This window comes from Helianthus annuus, chromosome 10 (genome assembly GCF_002127325.2).
Source record: "Helianthus annuus cultivar XRQ/B chromosome 10, HanXRQr2.0-SUNRISE, whole genome shotgun sequence".
Classification (NCBI taxonomy): Eukaryota; Viridiplantae; Streptophyta; class Magnoliopsida; order Asterales; family Asteraceae; genus Helianthus; species Helianthus annuus.
In genome coordinates, this window is record NC_035442.2 from 177,282,500 (window position 1) to 177,298,959 (window position 16,460).

The 16,460-nt window shown below is 37.3% G+C and overlaps 3 protein-coding genes across 3 annotated transcripts; all 3 read left to right on the forward strand.

Annotated features, from left to right (window-relative positions):
• Positions 1-256: 256 nt before the first annotated feature.
• Positions 257-2,102, forward strand: LOC110886848 (glucan endo-1,3-beta-glucosidase 8). The gene is made up of 2 exons (XM_022134701.2): positions 257-654; positions 964-2,102. Exons 1-2 carry the CDS (start codon positions 302-304, stop codon positions 2,084-2,086), a joined length of 1,476 nt encoding a protein of 491 aa, XP_021990393.1. The 5' UTR covers positions 257-301; the 3' UTR covers positions 2,087-2,102.
• Positions 2,103-4,431: 2,329 nt separating this feature from the next.
• LOC110886849 (syntaxin-32) lies at positions 4,432-9,703 on the forward strand. The gene is made up of 5 exons (XM_022134702.2): positions 4,432-4,842; positions 6,302-6,552; positions 6,669-6,841; positions 7,798-7,998; positions 9,390-9,703. The coding sequence occupies exons 1-5, from the start codon at positions 4,587-4,589 to the stop codon at positions 9,547-9,549; spliced, it is 1,041 nt and encodes a 346-aa protein (XP_021990394.1). The 5' UTR covers positions 4,432-4,586; the 3' UTR covers positions 9,550-9,703.
• A 2,085-nt stretch (positions 9,704-11,788) lies between these two features.
• Positions 11,789-16,169, forward strand: LOC110886850 (general transcription factor IIF subunit 1). Its single transcript, XM_022134703.2, has 3 exons — positions 11,789-12,526; positions 14,618-14,861; positions 15,531-16,169. The coding sequence occupies exons 1-3, from the start codon at positions 12,200-12,202 to the stop codon at positions 15,926-15,928; spliced, it is 969 nt and encodes a 322-aa protein (XP_021990395.1). The 5' UTR covers positions 11,789-12,199; the 3' UTR covers positions 15,929-16,169.
• The last annotated feature ends 291 nt before the right edge of the window (positions 16,170-16,460 follow it).

Sequence of the window (16,460 nt, forward strand, 5' to 3'; positions counted from 1 at the left end):
TGTGTTATTTGTCAAGACCTATTTTCACACAATCCTAACAACTATGCACAAAAAGGTTGAAGTTAATCCATATGGAAAACTACCAAAAGAAAGTCATTTTGGTGACGAAATAAAGTATAACACTAAAAGATGAATGAAAAGACACACTTATTGAGTGTGACACCACACACAAACTTGCATGGCATTCCTCATACATATACATATATAACTAATTCACACAAGCCACTTTCACTATTTAGTACCCCCCCCCCCCCCTTCCCCCCTACAACTTAATACACAAACCAACATTCCATCACCAAAAATGATCATGATCATGACAATACTTCTATGTTTTTCGACGACGTTTATATCGTTTGTTAGTTGTTCGGGTTTGGATCCAAATCTTGGTGTGGGAGTTAACTGGGGCACCATGACGAGCCACCAGTTGCCGCCGGAGAAGGTGGTGGAGATGATGAGAGCGAACGGGTTTAAGAAGGTGAAGCTCTTCGAAGCGGAGAAACGGATCATGGAAGCGCTCATTGGATCGGAGATTGAGGTGATGGTGGGCATCCCTAATTTCATGTTGTTGGATTTGAGTCAAGATCCAAGTTATGCTGATTATTGGGTTGATGCTAATATTACTACTTATGCTTATCCTGGTGGTGTTAATATCAAGTAAGGGCATATATGTCATTTGCTAGTTGCTAGTCATGTTTTTGTATTTTTTTTTAACAGCGAACACATACCCATGAAATATACTTCTAAAAAGTTACTTAATGCCCGTTTTATGGACTTGAACATGTACGACTTTAGTACAGATAAAGATAAACACCTGATGTCACTAGGCAAAGAGGCCATTAGCTGTTATATAATGTTTTATTTTGATATAATTATATAAACCTTGTGTTGTATACAATGTGTGTAATCTTGATATCAAGTAAGGGTATATAAATCAATTTAAACGAATTCAACTGATCGTTTCAGGTACGTTGCAGTCGGAAACGAGCCATTCCTCAGAGCGTACAATGCGACATATCTACAAATCACATTACCCGCGTTAAAAAATGTCCAAAATGCCCTTATCCGGGCCGGTTTTGGGTCCAAAATCAAAGCCACTGTCCCGTTAAACGCGGATATATACGAGTCACCAGAGTCCAACCCGGTTCCATCAGCCGGTGACTTCCGGTTAGATATCAAAGATGCAACGATTGAAATCGTTGAGTTTCTTTATTCGAATGATGCCCCTTTTACGGTCAATATTTACCCGTTTCTTAGTCTCTATGGTAACCCGTATTTTCCTATGGATTTCGCGTTCTTTGATGGGTCAAATAGACCACTTAAAGACGGGAATTATTTGTACACCAATGTGTTTGATGCAAATTACGACACATTGGTGGCTTCTCTAACAAAAGCAGGTTACCCTGATATGAAAATCATCGTTGGTGAAATCGGGTGGCCCACGGATGGGGACATACACGCGAATGTAAAATCCGCGAAAAGATTTAACCAAGGTGTGATCAACCACGTAATGGGGTCGAAAGGTACCCCAGTTAGAATCGGGCCGTTGGAAATTTACCTTTTTAGCCTTCTAGATGAAAACAAGAAGAGTATAGCTCCAGGGTCATTTGAGACACATTGGGGCATATTCGAATACAATGGTAAACCGAAATACCAATTGGACTTAACCGGGTCCAAAAGAAACAAAGGGTTAGCCCCGGTTTTAGGGGTGCGATACATGAGCCGAAAGTGGTGTGTGTTAAATCCTCGTGTTAAAGAACTTAACGGGCTGGCTAAGGAGATTGATTACGCGTGTAGCTTATCGGATTGTACATCGTTAGGCTACGGGTCATCGTGTAACCATTTAAGTTTGGCGGGAAACGCTTCGTTTGCTTTTAATATGTATTATCAACTTAATGATCAGAGTGATTGGGCGTGTGAGTTTTCGGGGTTAGGGATCGTCACTAGGGAGGATCCGTCGGTGGGTGAATGTCGGTTTCCGGTGACGATTGCTTATGGTACTTTGGTGGTGCCGGTTCATAGGAAAGTTTTGAAGGTTTTGTTGGGTGTTCTTGAAGGTTGCATTGTGTTCTTGCTTCTTGTTTCTTAGCATTATGATTTTCTTTTGATCATAGTTTTATTTTTAGTAGGTTTTCTAAACTGTAATATAACATAATTTCAAGATATGGATTTATACAACTTTTACCTAAGAATATAAAGTTTATTTATTGTACCAGTAGTCTAAATAAAGCTTTATAAAATTAGAATGGTTCAAGGTTTTACTATCAGTTTAAAGTTTGCTATAAATAGATGTCATAACTTTTCTTTTTAAAATATTAATAATCATATTCTATAGAAGACAATAGTGTTATTGACATAGGATCCCAATTAATTGGTTTAGTTTCTAACACTTATACTTCCACATTCTTTTATTTTTTTAGTTTACTTTACTTTTTAAAGTGGTTGAAACATGGAATGGTTTTTGAAAATTCTTTACATTCATGTATCAAATATTATAGATGATTATAAATGATTCATTCAAATCTTTTGAAGTTTTATTACAACTTAAATAAATGAATAAAAAAACAATACAACTTTTATTATTGATATATAGCGTCGGAGCTTCAACTTTTCAAATAGTGTGTGTGGTGTGTGTGGGGCTCAATACATATAAACTTTTTGAGAATTTTTGATAAAATTTACAATACGAAGCGAAAAGGGTGGGGGTCGGGGCCACCCCTGGCCTACACTAAGCTCTGCCCATGTTGATATAACAGTCTCAACGTTTATATGTATTTATGTATATATGGTTTTGGATGGTGCCAAATCTTAAAGTAACAATTATCGTCTTGTAGTAATCTAGACATCTTGAGTCCGATATGAAGCTGCAACAAGGAGGAAACTCGTTAAATAAGTCTTCAGGCCTTGGTTTTGACACCAACTTCTGGTGATCAAGTCAATGTATGTATTTATGTATATTACGTATATGCGATGATATGATAGACTAATGAAGATGATGAGTGTGAATTGATGTAAATCAAGAGAGGTTAGAAGAGACAAGTCCTTTGGATCAAAGGGTTATGCTCCGAACGTTAGTTGGATTAAGCCTAATTCAAATCATTAGTTACATTACAAATTACAAATTGTAATAAACTCAACACTCACTACTTTTGGGTTGATTAAACTACAAAATCTTTAGCCATTAAAACTAGACTCTAGAGTATGATTCTGATATATATTTTTAGATTGTAATTGTAAATAATGAAATTTGGATTATCATAATTCTAACTTTTGACATATTAGATGGGATTAATCTAATCTCATAAAATATTTACAAACAACCACAACATTAAACATATTTTTCTTCAGCTATCTTATATTATATTATATTATATATAACTAAAATCACAACTTTCGTCTACACTTCCTCCATTTGATTGGCCCATTTTTTGTCTTTTTCGTTTCTTTTTTTGCTTTTTCCTTTACTTTTATCTCTCAACTTTTAACATTAACACTTACAACCCTCAACTTTATAAAAACTTTGTAATCGAATTTTACCTGCTTATTTTTATGTACGTTTACAGTATATATTCAAGTTTATTTACGTTTCGATGTAATTTTTGGTTTTGAAATGAGTAGGCTCAGATATAATACGTCTTCGTGCTTATTTTTATGTACGTTTTCACTAAACCGTACAAATTCGAGTTATTGCTGGTTAGGGTGTTAGGAGTGGTGCGGTAAAGTGGTTCGACAAGGGGGTTTGCCACGCGGTAACACCGCCGCCAACCCCCTTTGCCACTCGGTTTCATTAAACATCGGTGAAGGGATGACGATGCGGTGAGGGGAGGAAGGAGAGAGGGGGTGTGTGGGTAGGGTTCATGCCATCTCTCAATCAATCACACTTTTTTCTTTTTAAAAAAAAAAAAAAAGGTTTACCACTTCACCAAGTGTCTAACCATTGTCAACACTTTGAGCATAATTTACCACTTTAATATCACAACATGACACACTCTCATTAGTTGATTCAAATGTCTAACCACTCATTACACCTTAATAGGGATGAGCAAGTGGTATCAAATACCGATCCCATCCCGATCCCATCCCGATCCCGATCCCGAAAATACCATACCGAAGCCGTTTCGGTATCGGTTTCGGTATCCACTTTTAGGTTTTTTGGGTATCGGTACGGTATGGTATCGGTATAATACCGAATTTTACCCTCAAAATACCGACACCGTACCGATACCGTACCGAACCGACGTATTTCGGTATCGGTATCGGTACCTAGTTTTCACAAAATTCGGGATCGGGATTTGTCGGTATCGGGACGGTATGGTATCGGGATCGGGATTTGCCCATCCCTACACCTTAATACATAATGTTTTCGGGTTGGAAAGAAACCCGAAAAGAACTGTTAACGATCTCGATCAATCTCAACATTCAAATAGACTCAACAAACCCCTTGTCGGTTTCCATCTCGATCTGAAAATTGAGATGATCTAGGGTTTTGATTCAATTCAATGCACAGTCAAACATCATGCTCCTGAAATCGCTCACCTAATTCAGGATCAAACTCTTCGATCGGATCCATAAACACGCACTATCATACGATGAATCTGAAATCCGCACAAGGTTCGTCGTACAGAGATCGAACACATGAGTTTTCCGCCATAACTGAGAGGTTAAGAAAATCGTCAAATGGAGCGAACAACGGCGGTGGTGGTGGTAGTGGTGGTGCTGGAGGATCATCTAAAGCTGACGGATCGAGATCGAAGGTTGCGTTTCAGACGGAATTCAACAAGAGAGCTTCCAAAATTGGGTACGGGATTCATCAGACGTCGCAGAAGCTTGCGAAACTTGCGAAATGTGAGTGTTGCTAGAGTATGATTTTAGTATTTCTAGATCCATTGTTGATTGATGTTATGAAAATTTTGAATGCAATAGTAATAGCTGTAAGTATTAATAGAAATCTACAGTTGTATTTGTGTAGTGCTTGAAGTTTGTTCCTGTGTGTGCACCTAATTGTGGGTTATAACTTGATTGTTGGAGATTAACAGGTTTATATACTCATCATGAATGTTTGTATGCAACTATAGTATATATACACTTGATATTATATAACGCCCCGCTTGCGGTGTGCGCATATAATGTATATATGTGTGGGCGCTCAGGGAGCAAAAGTGAAATTGCACTAATTTTAACGTTATTTTACTAATTTCGTGAAAATAACGTTAAAAGCGATGGACGGTTAATCATGCATTGTGTGGTGGCGTTGATAGCCGAAAGACATGGGGATACATGCACTAATCGGCCTTTGTCCCGGTTGTTGAGTGTCATGTGCCTTATGTCCAAGGCTTGATGCAAAGCTACTATCGAGCCGGGGGGTCTCACTGGAAGCAGCCTCTCTATTCCTACGGGGTAGAGGTAAGGCTGTCTACATCTTACCCTCCTCAGACCCTACCCTAGCTTTGCTATTGGTGGGATTTACTGAGTATGATGATGATGATGATGATGATGATGATGATGATGATGATGATGATGATGATGATACTTGATATTATATATAAACAATGTTAAACAAAGTAATAATGTTATAAAAATCAAGCAAGATACCATAGGTTATGTGGAAGATGGACCTTTTGCATCAACAAACTAAGAAATACACATGGAAACTATGCTTGTAAGCTTCTTAGGTAACCTGTTATGTATCAACATAGTTTTTCTCAGATTAAACTCCTAAACCATTGAATAACTTTTCCATAGGTGACAGGACTTCAAAAAAAAAAAAAAAAGATCATTTGAAAACTAACTTGTTTTTCTAGAGATTAATGGATTGTTAATTTATTACGCGTTGTTTTGGGGCAGAGGTAAGTCCCGAATTACATGGTGGATTAACTCATTAACATAGGGATCAGTTCCTAGTTAGGGTAGTAGGATAATGAAACCTCATCGTTAGACATTTGGGAATTAGATGATACATTTTGTTTCTATATATAACCAACACAACCTAATGATGCACTAATAGATTATTAGCTGATTAGGGCACTTTAATGTATATTTGCCAATGGGGTTATCAGATGGCCTATTAATATGATGGCTGTTTGGCAGAATAAGTTGTAACACATTTGCTATCTTTGTGTTGTGGTTAATGTGTAATACATTTGAGTGGATCATGCAAGTGTTGAAACCAAATAAACATGTGCTACTGTAATCATCTAAGATTCTGTTATCTTTTGCACCATGTAAAATACTTGCCTAAATGTTTATAAATGCGCCATTTATCTTTTGAACCGAGTTTTGACATGATCTCCATCCGTCTTTCCAGTGGCAAAAAGGACCTCTGTTTTTGACGATCCAACGATGGAGATTCAAGAACTGACAGCTGTCATCAAGCAGGATATTACCGCCCTTAATGCAGCTGTTGTCGATTTGCAGCTTGTTTGCAATTCACAAAATGAAAATGAAAGCATTTCAACTGACACATCTACCCATTCAACTACAGTTGTTGATAATCTGAAGAATCGTCTGATGGGGGCCACAAAAGAGTTCAAGGAAGTCCTTACTATGCGAACAGAGGTGTGCATTCGATGCATTACTTATCTAAGTATCTAACAACTTGTTTTTTTATCACTGATGTGTCGTCTTTCTTCACATGCCTTATTTTAGTCAAACTTGTGATGTTTTGTCTGCAGAATTTGAAGGTTCATGAAAACAGAAGACAGTTGTTTTCTGCAAATACTTCAAAAGATTCCGCTAATCCATTTGCCCGCCAACGTCCCATAGCTAACAAATCAACTTCTAATGCTTTAACTTCACCGCCTCCTTGGGTTAATAACTCCTCAAATTCATCACCGCTATTTCCCAGGTAAAATCAAAACAACCTTTGTTCCCATTTTGTTGAATTTATCAAGTCATTTAGTGCCCATTTTCCGAATGATCATATTAGTATGGAAGTTTATAGATCAATGATTTTTTAGAGGTGACAAAACAGACAGGTTGGGTAATGTGTTCAGGTCAAAAAGGATGATTTTTTAGTATGGGTCGGTTGACCAAATCACTTTTTTGTACATTAATTTGAATACCAAAAAAAGTATATGTCAAACTCAAAATGTTTGTGGTGTACCAATCGATATGTGTTGTGGAGAAACCACATCCCATAAAAAATATACTTTGAACGACATTGTATCATACGACCCGTTTTATTTTAAGCTATGTTTATTGAGTAAAGTACACAGATGGTCCTTGTGGTTTACCAAAATTTTGGATTTGGTCCCTAGCTTTCCAAAAGTACACAAATGGTCTTTGTGGTTTGCACTTTGTATCGCATTTAGTCCCCAACTTTTTTCAAAAGTACATAACATGGATGGTCCCTGTCTTTTGCACTTTGTAATGCCTTTAGTCCCCAACTTTTTTCAAAAGTACATGGATGGTCCCAGTGTTTTGCATTTTGTAATGTATTTAGTCCCTAACTTTTTTCAAAAGTATATGGATGGTCCCTGTGGTTTGCACTTTGTAACGCATTTAGTGCCTAACCTGGACATGCTAAAACCTTTAGATTTGTTCGTCGGGGACTAAATGCGTTACAAAGTGCAAACCACAGGGACCATCCGTGTACTTTTGGAAAGCTAGGGACCAAATCCAAATTTTTGGCAAACCACAGAGACCATCCATCTACTTTACTCTATTTTATTTGATCTTAGAATAAGTCATAACCTGTGTCGACTAATTCACGAGTAAATGGGTTGAAATTACCATATGTACCAATAACCTTAGATATATTTTGGTAACTCCCTGATTATGTGTTTGACTTTGACTTTCCAGGAAGCAGGCCGATGGAGAATCTCAGCCATTGCTACAACAGCAACAAGGTCAACAACAGCAACAGATGGTCCCACTACAAGATAGTTACATGCAGAGTAGGGCTGAGGCTCTTCACAATGTTGAGTCAACCATTCACGAGTTGGGTGGCATTTTTACACAGTTGGCAACCATGGTTTCTCAGCAAGGGGAACTTGCAATAAGGTTAGTTTCATTATAAAAACTAAAAAATATTTACCTCAATAAATGCATGAGTTAATGACATATTAATTGTGGGGTAATCAGGTAGATTATGTGAAATAATACCTTATTACTTGCCATTGACTTTTGACTTTGACTTTCTTTTCAACTTATGATAATATGCTACGGCTTCCATAGTAAAGTTTGTATTTCTAAAGTAAACTACGCGGATGGTCCCTATGGTTTACCAAAAGTTTGGATTTGGTCCTTTTCAAAAGTACTCGGATGGCCCCGGTGGTTTACTCTTTGTAACGCATTTAGTCCCCAACTTGGCCAAAAGTCATATGGATGGTCCTAGTGGTTTGCACTATGTAACACATTTAGTCCCTAACTTGGACCTGCGGAAACCTTTAGATTTGTTGGCAAGGGACTAAATGTGTTACAAAGTGCAAACCATAGGGACCATCCTTGTACTTTTGGAAAGCTAGGGACCAAATCCAAAATTTTGGTAAACCACAGGGATAATCCGTGTACTTTCCTCTATTTCTAAATCATTTTATTCTAAAATTTTGATCATTATTGATATAATATAACTCTTGTATATGGATTTTGAAAAACTAGTTATTTAGAAAAGTTAAACTAAATTTTGACACCTGTCTGACCCGTTACCAACTTACCCGACCCACCCATTTTCACCGCTAGCCTTTAGTAGTTTGCTCCCATCATTAGTTAAAAACTGTATCGTGGTACCGCTATAGTTGCTGAAATTGTGTGATTCAGAATTTTGAAATTACATCTTCACCTTAACTTTTTTTAAATGACTTGCTACCCCTTAAACCTGTCAAAATTTGATGAATTGACGTTCCAAGCATAGTTGTTAAAAGCCATCGCCTCTTGCGCCTAGGCCCAATTTCCTAGCAAGGCGAGGCAATTGCGCCTTAAGTCAAGGCAATTGCGCTTTAATTCTCCAGGTGATGGTTCATGCGCATATTCAAGTGAGATTCCCCAGATTCCGGAGAGTTTCCAGCCAAATTCTTTAAATTCTGGCAAGATTCCAGCTAGATTTCATACTTTTATCTAACGAAAACTAGTTTTCTACGCATTTATAACTTTTGGTACTAAATAGACGATATAAAGTTATATAATAGCTTTAGTTTTATTTTATTTGAAGAATAGTATTAACTTTCTATTATATAAAAATATTTTAAGTTTCTTTTATTGTGCGCTTTTTTTATCAGGCCCGCGCTTTTTTTGCGCCTAGGCCACAGGCGAGACCTATGCGCCTTGAAATCGCCTAACGCCTTTAATAACCATGGTTCCAAGTATTAAAAAAAAGCTTACGTGGATGATTATTTTCCGTTTTTGTTTCTTTCGAATATTTTCATACAATGAAAACGTCTTAACTGGCTTGTCAGGATCGATGAGAACATGGAAGATACCCTAGCAAATGTAGAAGGTGCACAAGGACAACTTATGAGGTACCTCAATAGCATATCATCCAACAGGTGGCTTATGATAAAGATATTTTTTGTATTAATTGTATTCCTTATGATTTTCTTGTTTTTCGTCGCCTAATTAATGTTTCATGTCGATTTTGATCGTCTATCACATAGTTGCATATCCATTGTGACATCTGTTTTTGATTGTACCTTTCACGTTGATAGTTGTAAACTAGTTCGTGACCCGCATAATTACTCTCTTTAATTTCACATTGATCACTACTTCGATATTCTTTGGTGGTTAAAAATTGAATGTATTAGCTTGATTTTCTGAACGTGCATATAAAATTACATCTCCAAAATGTAGTAGCCAATTTATGTGAGATTATAGTTTACTAGTTTTAGTTATTCTTAAAAAATATTTAATTTTCCTCTATACGTATGAACAAATATTAAATTTTCTTATGACTTTATTTAAAGATATCTAATACCTATACAAGTGTCATTTTATTTAAAGATACCTGATACCTATACAAGTGTCATTTGATAATCAAATTCTAAAGGGTGATTTGTGTAAACGTTTCCTAATATCTTTGAGTTTTCGGAGTTGCGCTTCATAATATTAAGTGCAGTGGTGGGCCTGGGATTCTTTTTTCATGGGGTGTAATTGAGGGGTTTAGCTTAACCAAATACCCATAATGGGGTTCAAGCACATTTTGTAAAATTAAAGTTGTGCTTTGAAGCTGTTAGCTTTTTTAGCACGTCACACACTCCGTAATATTACACCACCTAAATGCCCACAATGGGGTTCAAACCCTCACATCGTTCCAACTGTAAACTGATAGGCACAAGCTTAACTACTAGGTCGAAAAATACCCGACAATTGATCAAGGTGCTAAATACAACGACCCGACGAGCTACAAATTCACCACTCGCGAGTTCCGTTGGGCAAATTATTAACCTGAATTCACAATACAGACACACCACGAAAATTCAAAGTTAATCTTCCAAGATTACCTCCTAATTGCTGCCAAAAATTAGGATAGCAATGGAAAAAAAACAAATACTCCCTGAATGCAGAGAATACGAATTTTAGAAAACTCAAAAAAAATTGCCTTTCATTTTCTAGTTTTCCAGTACATAATTGTGAAAGAAAGAAACTAACCAACCACTACCTCCCACATTTCCTACTCTTTTGGAATAATAAACAACTGTTTTCTTGACAACTTCAAAATAAAAGAAAATAAACTGGAACATTAATAAAATTAAAATAACAACTAAATGTTGTGGAGTAAACGTGGGGAGTTCAACTGGTGCATGCAGCTAAGTGATTGGGTATTCCAGCTGGGCCAAGTTGATCCATTTCTGACTTGGGTTCGGGCTCAGTAGACTTGGGCTTGAGTGTGCTGGCCTGTGGGTCACGACCCTATCATCCTCCCCTTCTTGTGAAAAGTTTGCCCTCAAACTTGGAATATCACTTTCACCTTTAGAATTGATTAACATACGTGGATCAGGAGGGGTGGGTTCGTTCTCTTCGTCGCGCCTGATCTGGATAAGAAACTCTTTGGAAGCCTTTGATTTGTGTGATTCTGAATTAAGAAGGGTATGAACAGACAAAGTTCGGTGGCCCTCAGTATTGATGGCTAATTTAGGAAGTAAGGTTATCTTCTTTTCATCCTGAACATACGTGGATCAGGAGGGGCGGGTCGTGACCCTATCATAAACCCTCCTCGTGTAGTTGCAAACCTTTCTCGTCAAGCTGCATTTGAGCAATAGTTTAGCAAACTAAGAATCTGGGATGACGAATGGTGACGAAGAATGGAACTAAGCATTTGACCATGTGTTTGGCCAGCTAAGAATTGAGGAACAACACATCCCTAATTCAGATGATGGGGTACCTACCTGACCTGGAGAATTATACGTACCACATCTAGAGGACGAGAACGTCAATGAATGCACCCAAGTGTATTATCCTAGCCCCGTCCAATCCTGTATTATCATGCCAGTTCTACACCCAAGTACCCTAGAACCAGCAAAACACTGACGGTGCCTACCCACAAGACCATAAAAAAACCAGTAAACTTCTAAGACCATTGTAGTTGTTAATGCTCATCAAAAAACATTTTTCACCACATGAGCATTATAACGCTTCTTTATAATAATGTGTAACGGTTAAATGCCTCTTAATGTCTTTTTAGTCACTACTTTTCGTTTTTTTCTCTTCATCAAGCCGTTATACTAGAAATATTCCTCTCTCGTTTTCACTTCATCGAGTCGTTATACTAGAAATGATCCTCTTCCTAAGATTAAACCACTATGTAATAATCTAAAAATGGACGGTTGAGATTATTAAACCCGATAGACAAAAACCGCAACCGTTCACATACCCATTACCCCTTTACACCACCACTCTCATACCTAAAATCATCAAACACAACCAACCACCTAATCATCCTCTGAAAACCCTAGCTTTTCCGATCACTTTCACTTCCGATCCAAATTTCATCGCATCGGAGCTTCCTTCTTCACCAAACATCAACATCTCGTCACGTAAACACATTCATCGTAAAAATTAGGTTTCAGTTTCATCATTACTCGATTAATCGTTCCGAAATTTAGGCTCGAATTTCATAGGTGTATATTGCACATATATACACACATATATTCACATATACAAAGTTTTTCGACAATAAAACCCTAGTTTTTTTTATATATTTTGTGAACGTTTATAAACAGTTTGATAGTTTGGATCTGGTGAAGATTAGTGTTGAATTTTGTGAAGAAAAATGGTTGGAGGTGGAATGAGAAAGGATGATCCGATAGCGATTAACAGTACGAATGTTTTTGCTGCACTTGGAAGCTTGAAGAAGAAGAAGAAGTCTGATAAAGAGCAGGGGAGTTCGAAAAAGGGGAAGAAGAAGGATAAGGAGAGTAAGGTGGAGAAGGAGCAGGTGTTTTGGGCTCCGGCGCCGTTAACGGTGAAGTCATGGGCGGATGTTGATGATGAGGATGATGATGATTATTATGCCACTACTGCTCCGCCTCCGGTTTGGGGTGGTGGTAGTGGTGGGATGCAGGAGGGGAAGAGTAAGGGGAATGAGACTCCAGTTGAGGTATTGTTTACATGTTAGTTTTTAGCATAGTTGTCAATACCGGTCTCTATGTTCGGTATAGCTAATAGCGCATAGGTCGAAAGTCGGGTATCTAGCCATAAATAGCGTATAGGTATTCAGTCATAAATTTTGTTTTTCTAAATATAACCAGCGATTAACTATTGCTATAAGTCCTTCCTTCATAGCCCAGTGGTTGGGGGCCGGTTTGTCCTCCTAGAGGTCACCGGTTCGACTCCCGCTTGTGGCGAAAGGGGGTAGGACACCCGTGCGCAATGATGGTGAAAAACCTACCGAGGAGGGTTTGATCCTGAGCGTCACTCCGGTTTTCATCCGGCTGTTACTCTAGCGAGGCAACTCGTGTAGAGGCAGTACGGTTTCCGGAGGAAAGCCTTCGACCCAAGACTGGTTAACCCAGCGCTGGCCTTGCTATCTGGGCCCACGTTCTTGGCGAGGGTCCGCGATTTGCGGATGTGACAATGGTCACCATTAAGAAGTTCACCTTTCAAAAAAAAAACTATTGCTATAAAATAACTGGATTTTAGGTTTTTGTTAAATATACATGTAAAATAGCGGATATACCAGGCTATTTTGATATAATATACATATATTATTTAAAAAAAAATTCTAGCGTATCACTATTTCAATTATCGCTATTCTCTATGTAGCATAGGTGTACCTTATCGCTATTTGTTGCTATTTGCTATTAACAGCTATGGTTTTTAGTTTTATGATTTATTTGGAAGTTTTGGTGTTTAAGTTTTTAGGAAATAAAGTAAATAAGTAAATTGTGTAAATGAGTATAATTAGTTGTCATACAATGTAGTTCAGAAGATGGTGTTTAGAGGTTGAAATTTTAACTTGTAACATATAGAATAGGTTACTCAAAGAATGGTTACCGCGCCTTGAGTTCACAGTAATCGTTAGACAGTTATAAGCAGAAGTAGTTTACTCAAAGAATGGTTACCGCGCTTTGAGTGTCGAGTTCACAGTAATCGATCATGTACTAGTGGTTTAAACATTTGGTTTCTGCCTATGCTACAATTATAAATGAAAATTTCATGTGCTGTTATTATTGTTGTTATTCATTTTGTAAGTACATTATTTTAATATATGTGAGATTATATTTGATGTATAGTTTTAGTATTTGGTGATTTTAGGGCACGGTTATAGTCATTGTTTTTAAGTTATGACAATCTTTCTTTTCCATTTATTTGCAGCTATATCTTTTGTTTCTGACTTAAGTATCCTATTTACCTTGCTATGAAGTTTACATAGCTTCCAAGTATAATGGTTTCGAATCTTGTTTGTTTTCTGTAATGCCGTGGTAATTACATAATCTTCATATGTTGGTTGATATACGATATTATTCTTATGCATCTTGTTATAGATGTATGATTTTTTTTCCGTCTATTGATGAGGATCAAATAAAATCTAAGTCAGCCCATTTTAAGTAATTTTGTCAAAATTGCCTTATTTGAAGTTTAAACAATAGCTGTTGTTTTCTTTCGCCCTATAGTTAAATTAACTACTGTATTTGGGTACATGTATGATATTTCATTGAGCACTTTAAACAGTGTCTTATTTTTTCCTGGCAATATAGCATTTTCTACAACTATCTTGAGGAGTGGTATACCCTCTATGTCACATCATAACTGCAGAAAGTTATATAGTTCATATCATTTTTGGTAAAGTAATAAATCATTTGCTTTTATGGCATTTTATTCATCTTTACAAAAGTACATGTTGGTCCACAAGCCTTACTACTTTAACATGATTTTTAGCTAGTTTTTTTTTTCTTCTTTTGTTTGGAAAATGCCACCAAATTTATTAGCAGTCCTATAACATACAAATAGGCTTGTGCTAGTCAAAATAGAAAGATAAAAAAACGCATGAATCGATTAGAATGCGTGTGAAGAATATGGTTTTTTGTTGGTCATTAATCGTCTTCACAAGAATTTATTAGGGTTTTCAAACTCTAGATGTAAATTGAACGAATACGTAAAGTAATATTTTTTATTGATATATACAACAGTTATTGTTCAAATATATATTCTTTTGTTTAAGAGTATGTATATTTATATATTTTTTCAGGAAAGTGAAAGTGAAGATGAAGGTCTTGATGAAATTGATGATGATAACGATGAAGAAAACGATCATGAACCAGAGAAAGAAACCGTTTTTCTTCCAAAGCCTGCTGAAAAAGAGGTGGTTATACCTAAAGACAATGACAGACAGCTGTCAAAGAAGGAGATAAAGAAGAAAGAACTTGCTGAACTTGAAGCGGTGCTTGCAGAACTAGGGTTAGCTGAAAACGGTGGCCAAGAAGATTCTCGCGGTATGCCTCCTCTAATGATTCATTCATGTATAAATTTTGATCATATATATCTTCTTGTACGAGGTAAATTCATTCTCATCTAAGTTGCAATTTATCACGGATTTTGGTCACCAAGTTACTTATTAATACTGATTGTCTAAGCAGTTAATGCGGTAAAAAATTGGATATCGGTCAAGGACTGATATTTGAGATCGGTAATTATAATATCATGTAGAATTTATATACTTATAGCAATTTAACGCTAACAAATCAGTATACTCTTCTACCAATAAAAAAGTAACCTTTTGCAACTTGCAAAACACTAAGGCTGGAGGGTGTGGGGTGCTCCATCGTGCCACCTCATCACCTATAGCGCCACCCTGCGCCATACACCCACACCCACCTATTGAACAAGGGGCGCTATAGGAGGGGGCTCCATCATGTTAACGCCAAGAATGAGATGTTCAGGTGGGGCCCACTTGATTTAATCCAATGAAATCTTTTTTTTTTTTTTTTATTTTGTTTAACTGGGGGGCTCCATCCCACACCCTGCAAGTTAAAGGGGGGCGTATTATTAGAACCATTTATTGCAAAAGAATATGAGCGAGCGAATACTTTTTTTAATCTAGTTTTCGATTACTTTACTTGATATGCAAGTAATCTTCGAGTCTTCATGCATTGTTTTCCCAGGTGGTACCGGAGAGAAGATTGAGACCAGAAATGGAGAGCTCGACAAGAAAGACAAAACCGTGCCAGGTGGCGAGAGCAAAAATGCTAAAAAGAAAAAGAAGAAAGAAAAGTCTTCTAAGGATACCAAAGAACAGGTCTCAAACGGGTCCGGTACCGGGTCCAGGCTTGATATTGCGGATTCAGCATCAGAAGCTACCGGATCACAGAAGGCTGAAGGGTTATCAGGAATTGATAAAGAGAAGATAAAGAAGGTGGCTGCTGCTAAAAAGAAGAAGTCCAACAAAGAAGTGGATGCTGCTGCCAGAGCTGCCGCTAGTGAGGCGGCAGCAAGGAGTGCTAGGTTGGCAGCTGCTAAGAAGAAGGAGAAGAATCACTACAACCAGCAGCCGGTGCGGTAAGTACGCGTGGATGACCCGCCTGCTTGTTTGTCGAGTGCGTAATAAACTGCCGAATCTTGGTTTTTTTCGTTTTGAGATGCTGTTTTTTGCATAGCAATATTTGAAGTTTTTGTTTGAAAATTACTAGAAAGTTAGAAGTTTTGGCGTACTTTATTTGGTAGTTTAAAGTTTAAACCTTCACATGTAGAGAGTAAAAGTTCAAACCTCTTATGGCTGTTTTTTAAATCGTGATTTTAGTTCATGAAGTTATTGTATCAATAGCTTGGGTTGCAAGGTGGCGGCGCTAAGCGAGAAGAGGTTGTTGACGGTGGGTGGTGGGATGTTGGTGCTGGTGTCAATGATTGCTGTTGTTTGTTTGATACCAGTCATTTTGTCCATTTGGAATCGGTTCAAGATTTCTTATCACTTGTTATGACAATATATAGATTCAATTTGATGGGTCCATTCAATTTGATGGGTCATGAATAGCTCACTTGAGAGAGGCATGAACTATGAACTTAATGCGGTAAAATATCGGACATCGGTCAAGGAC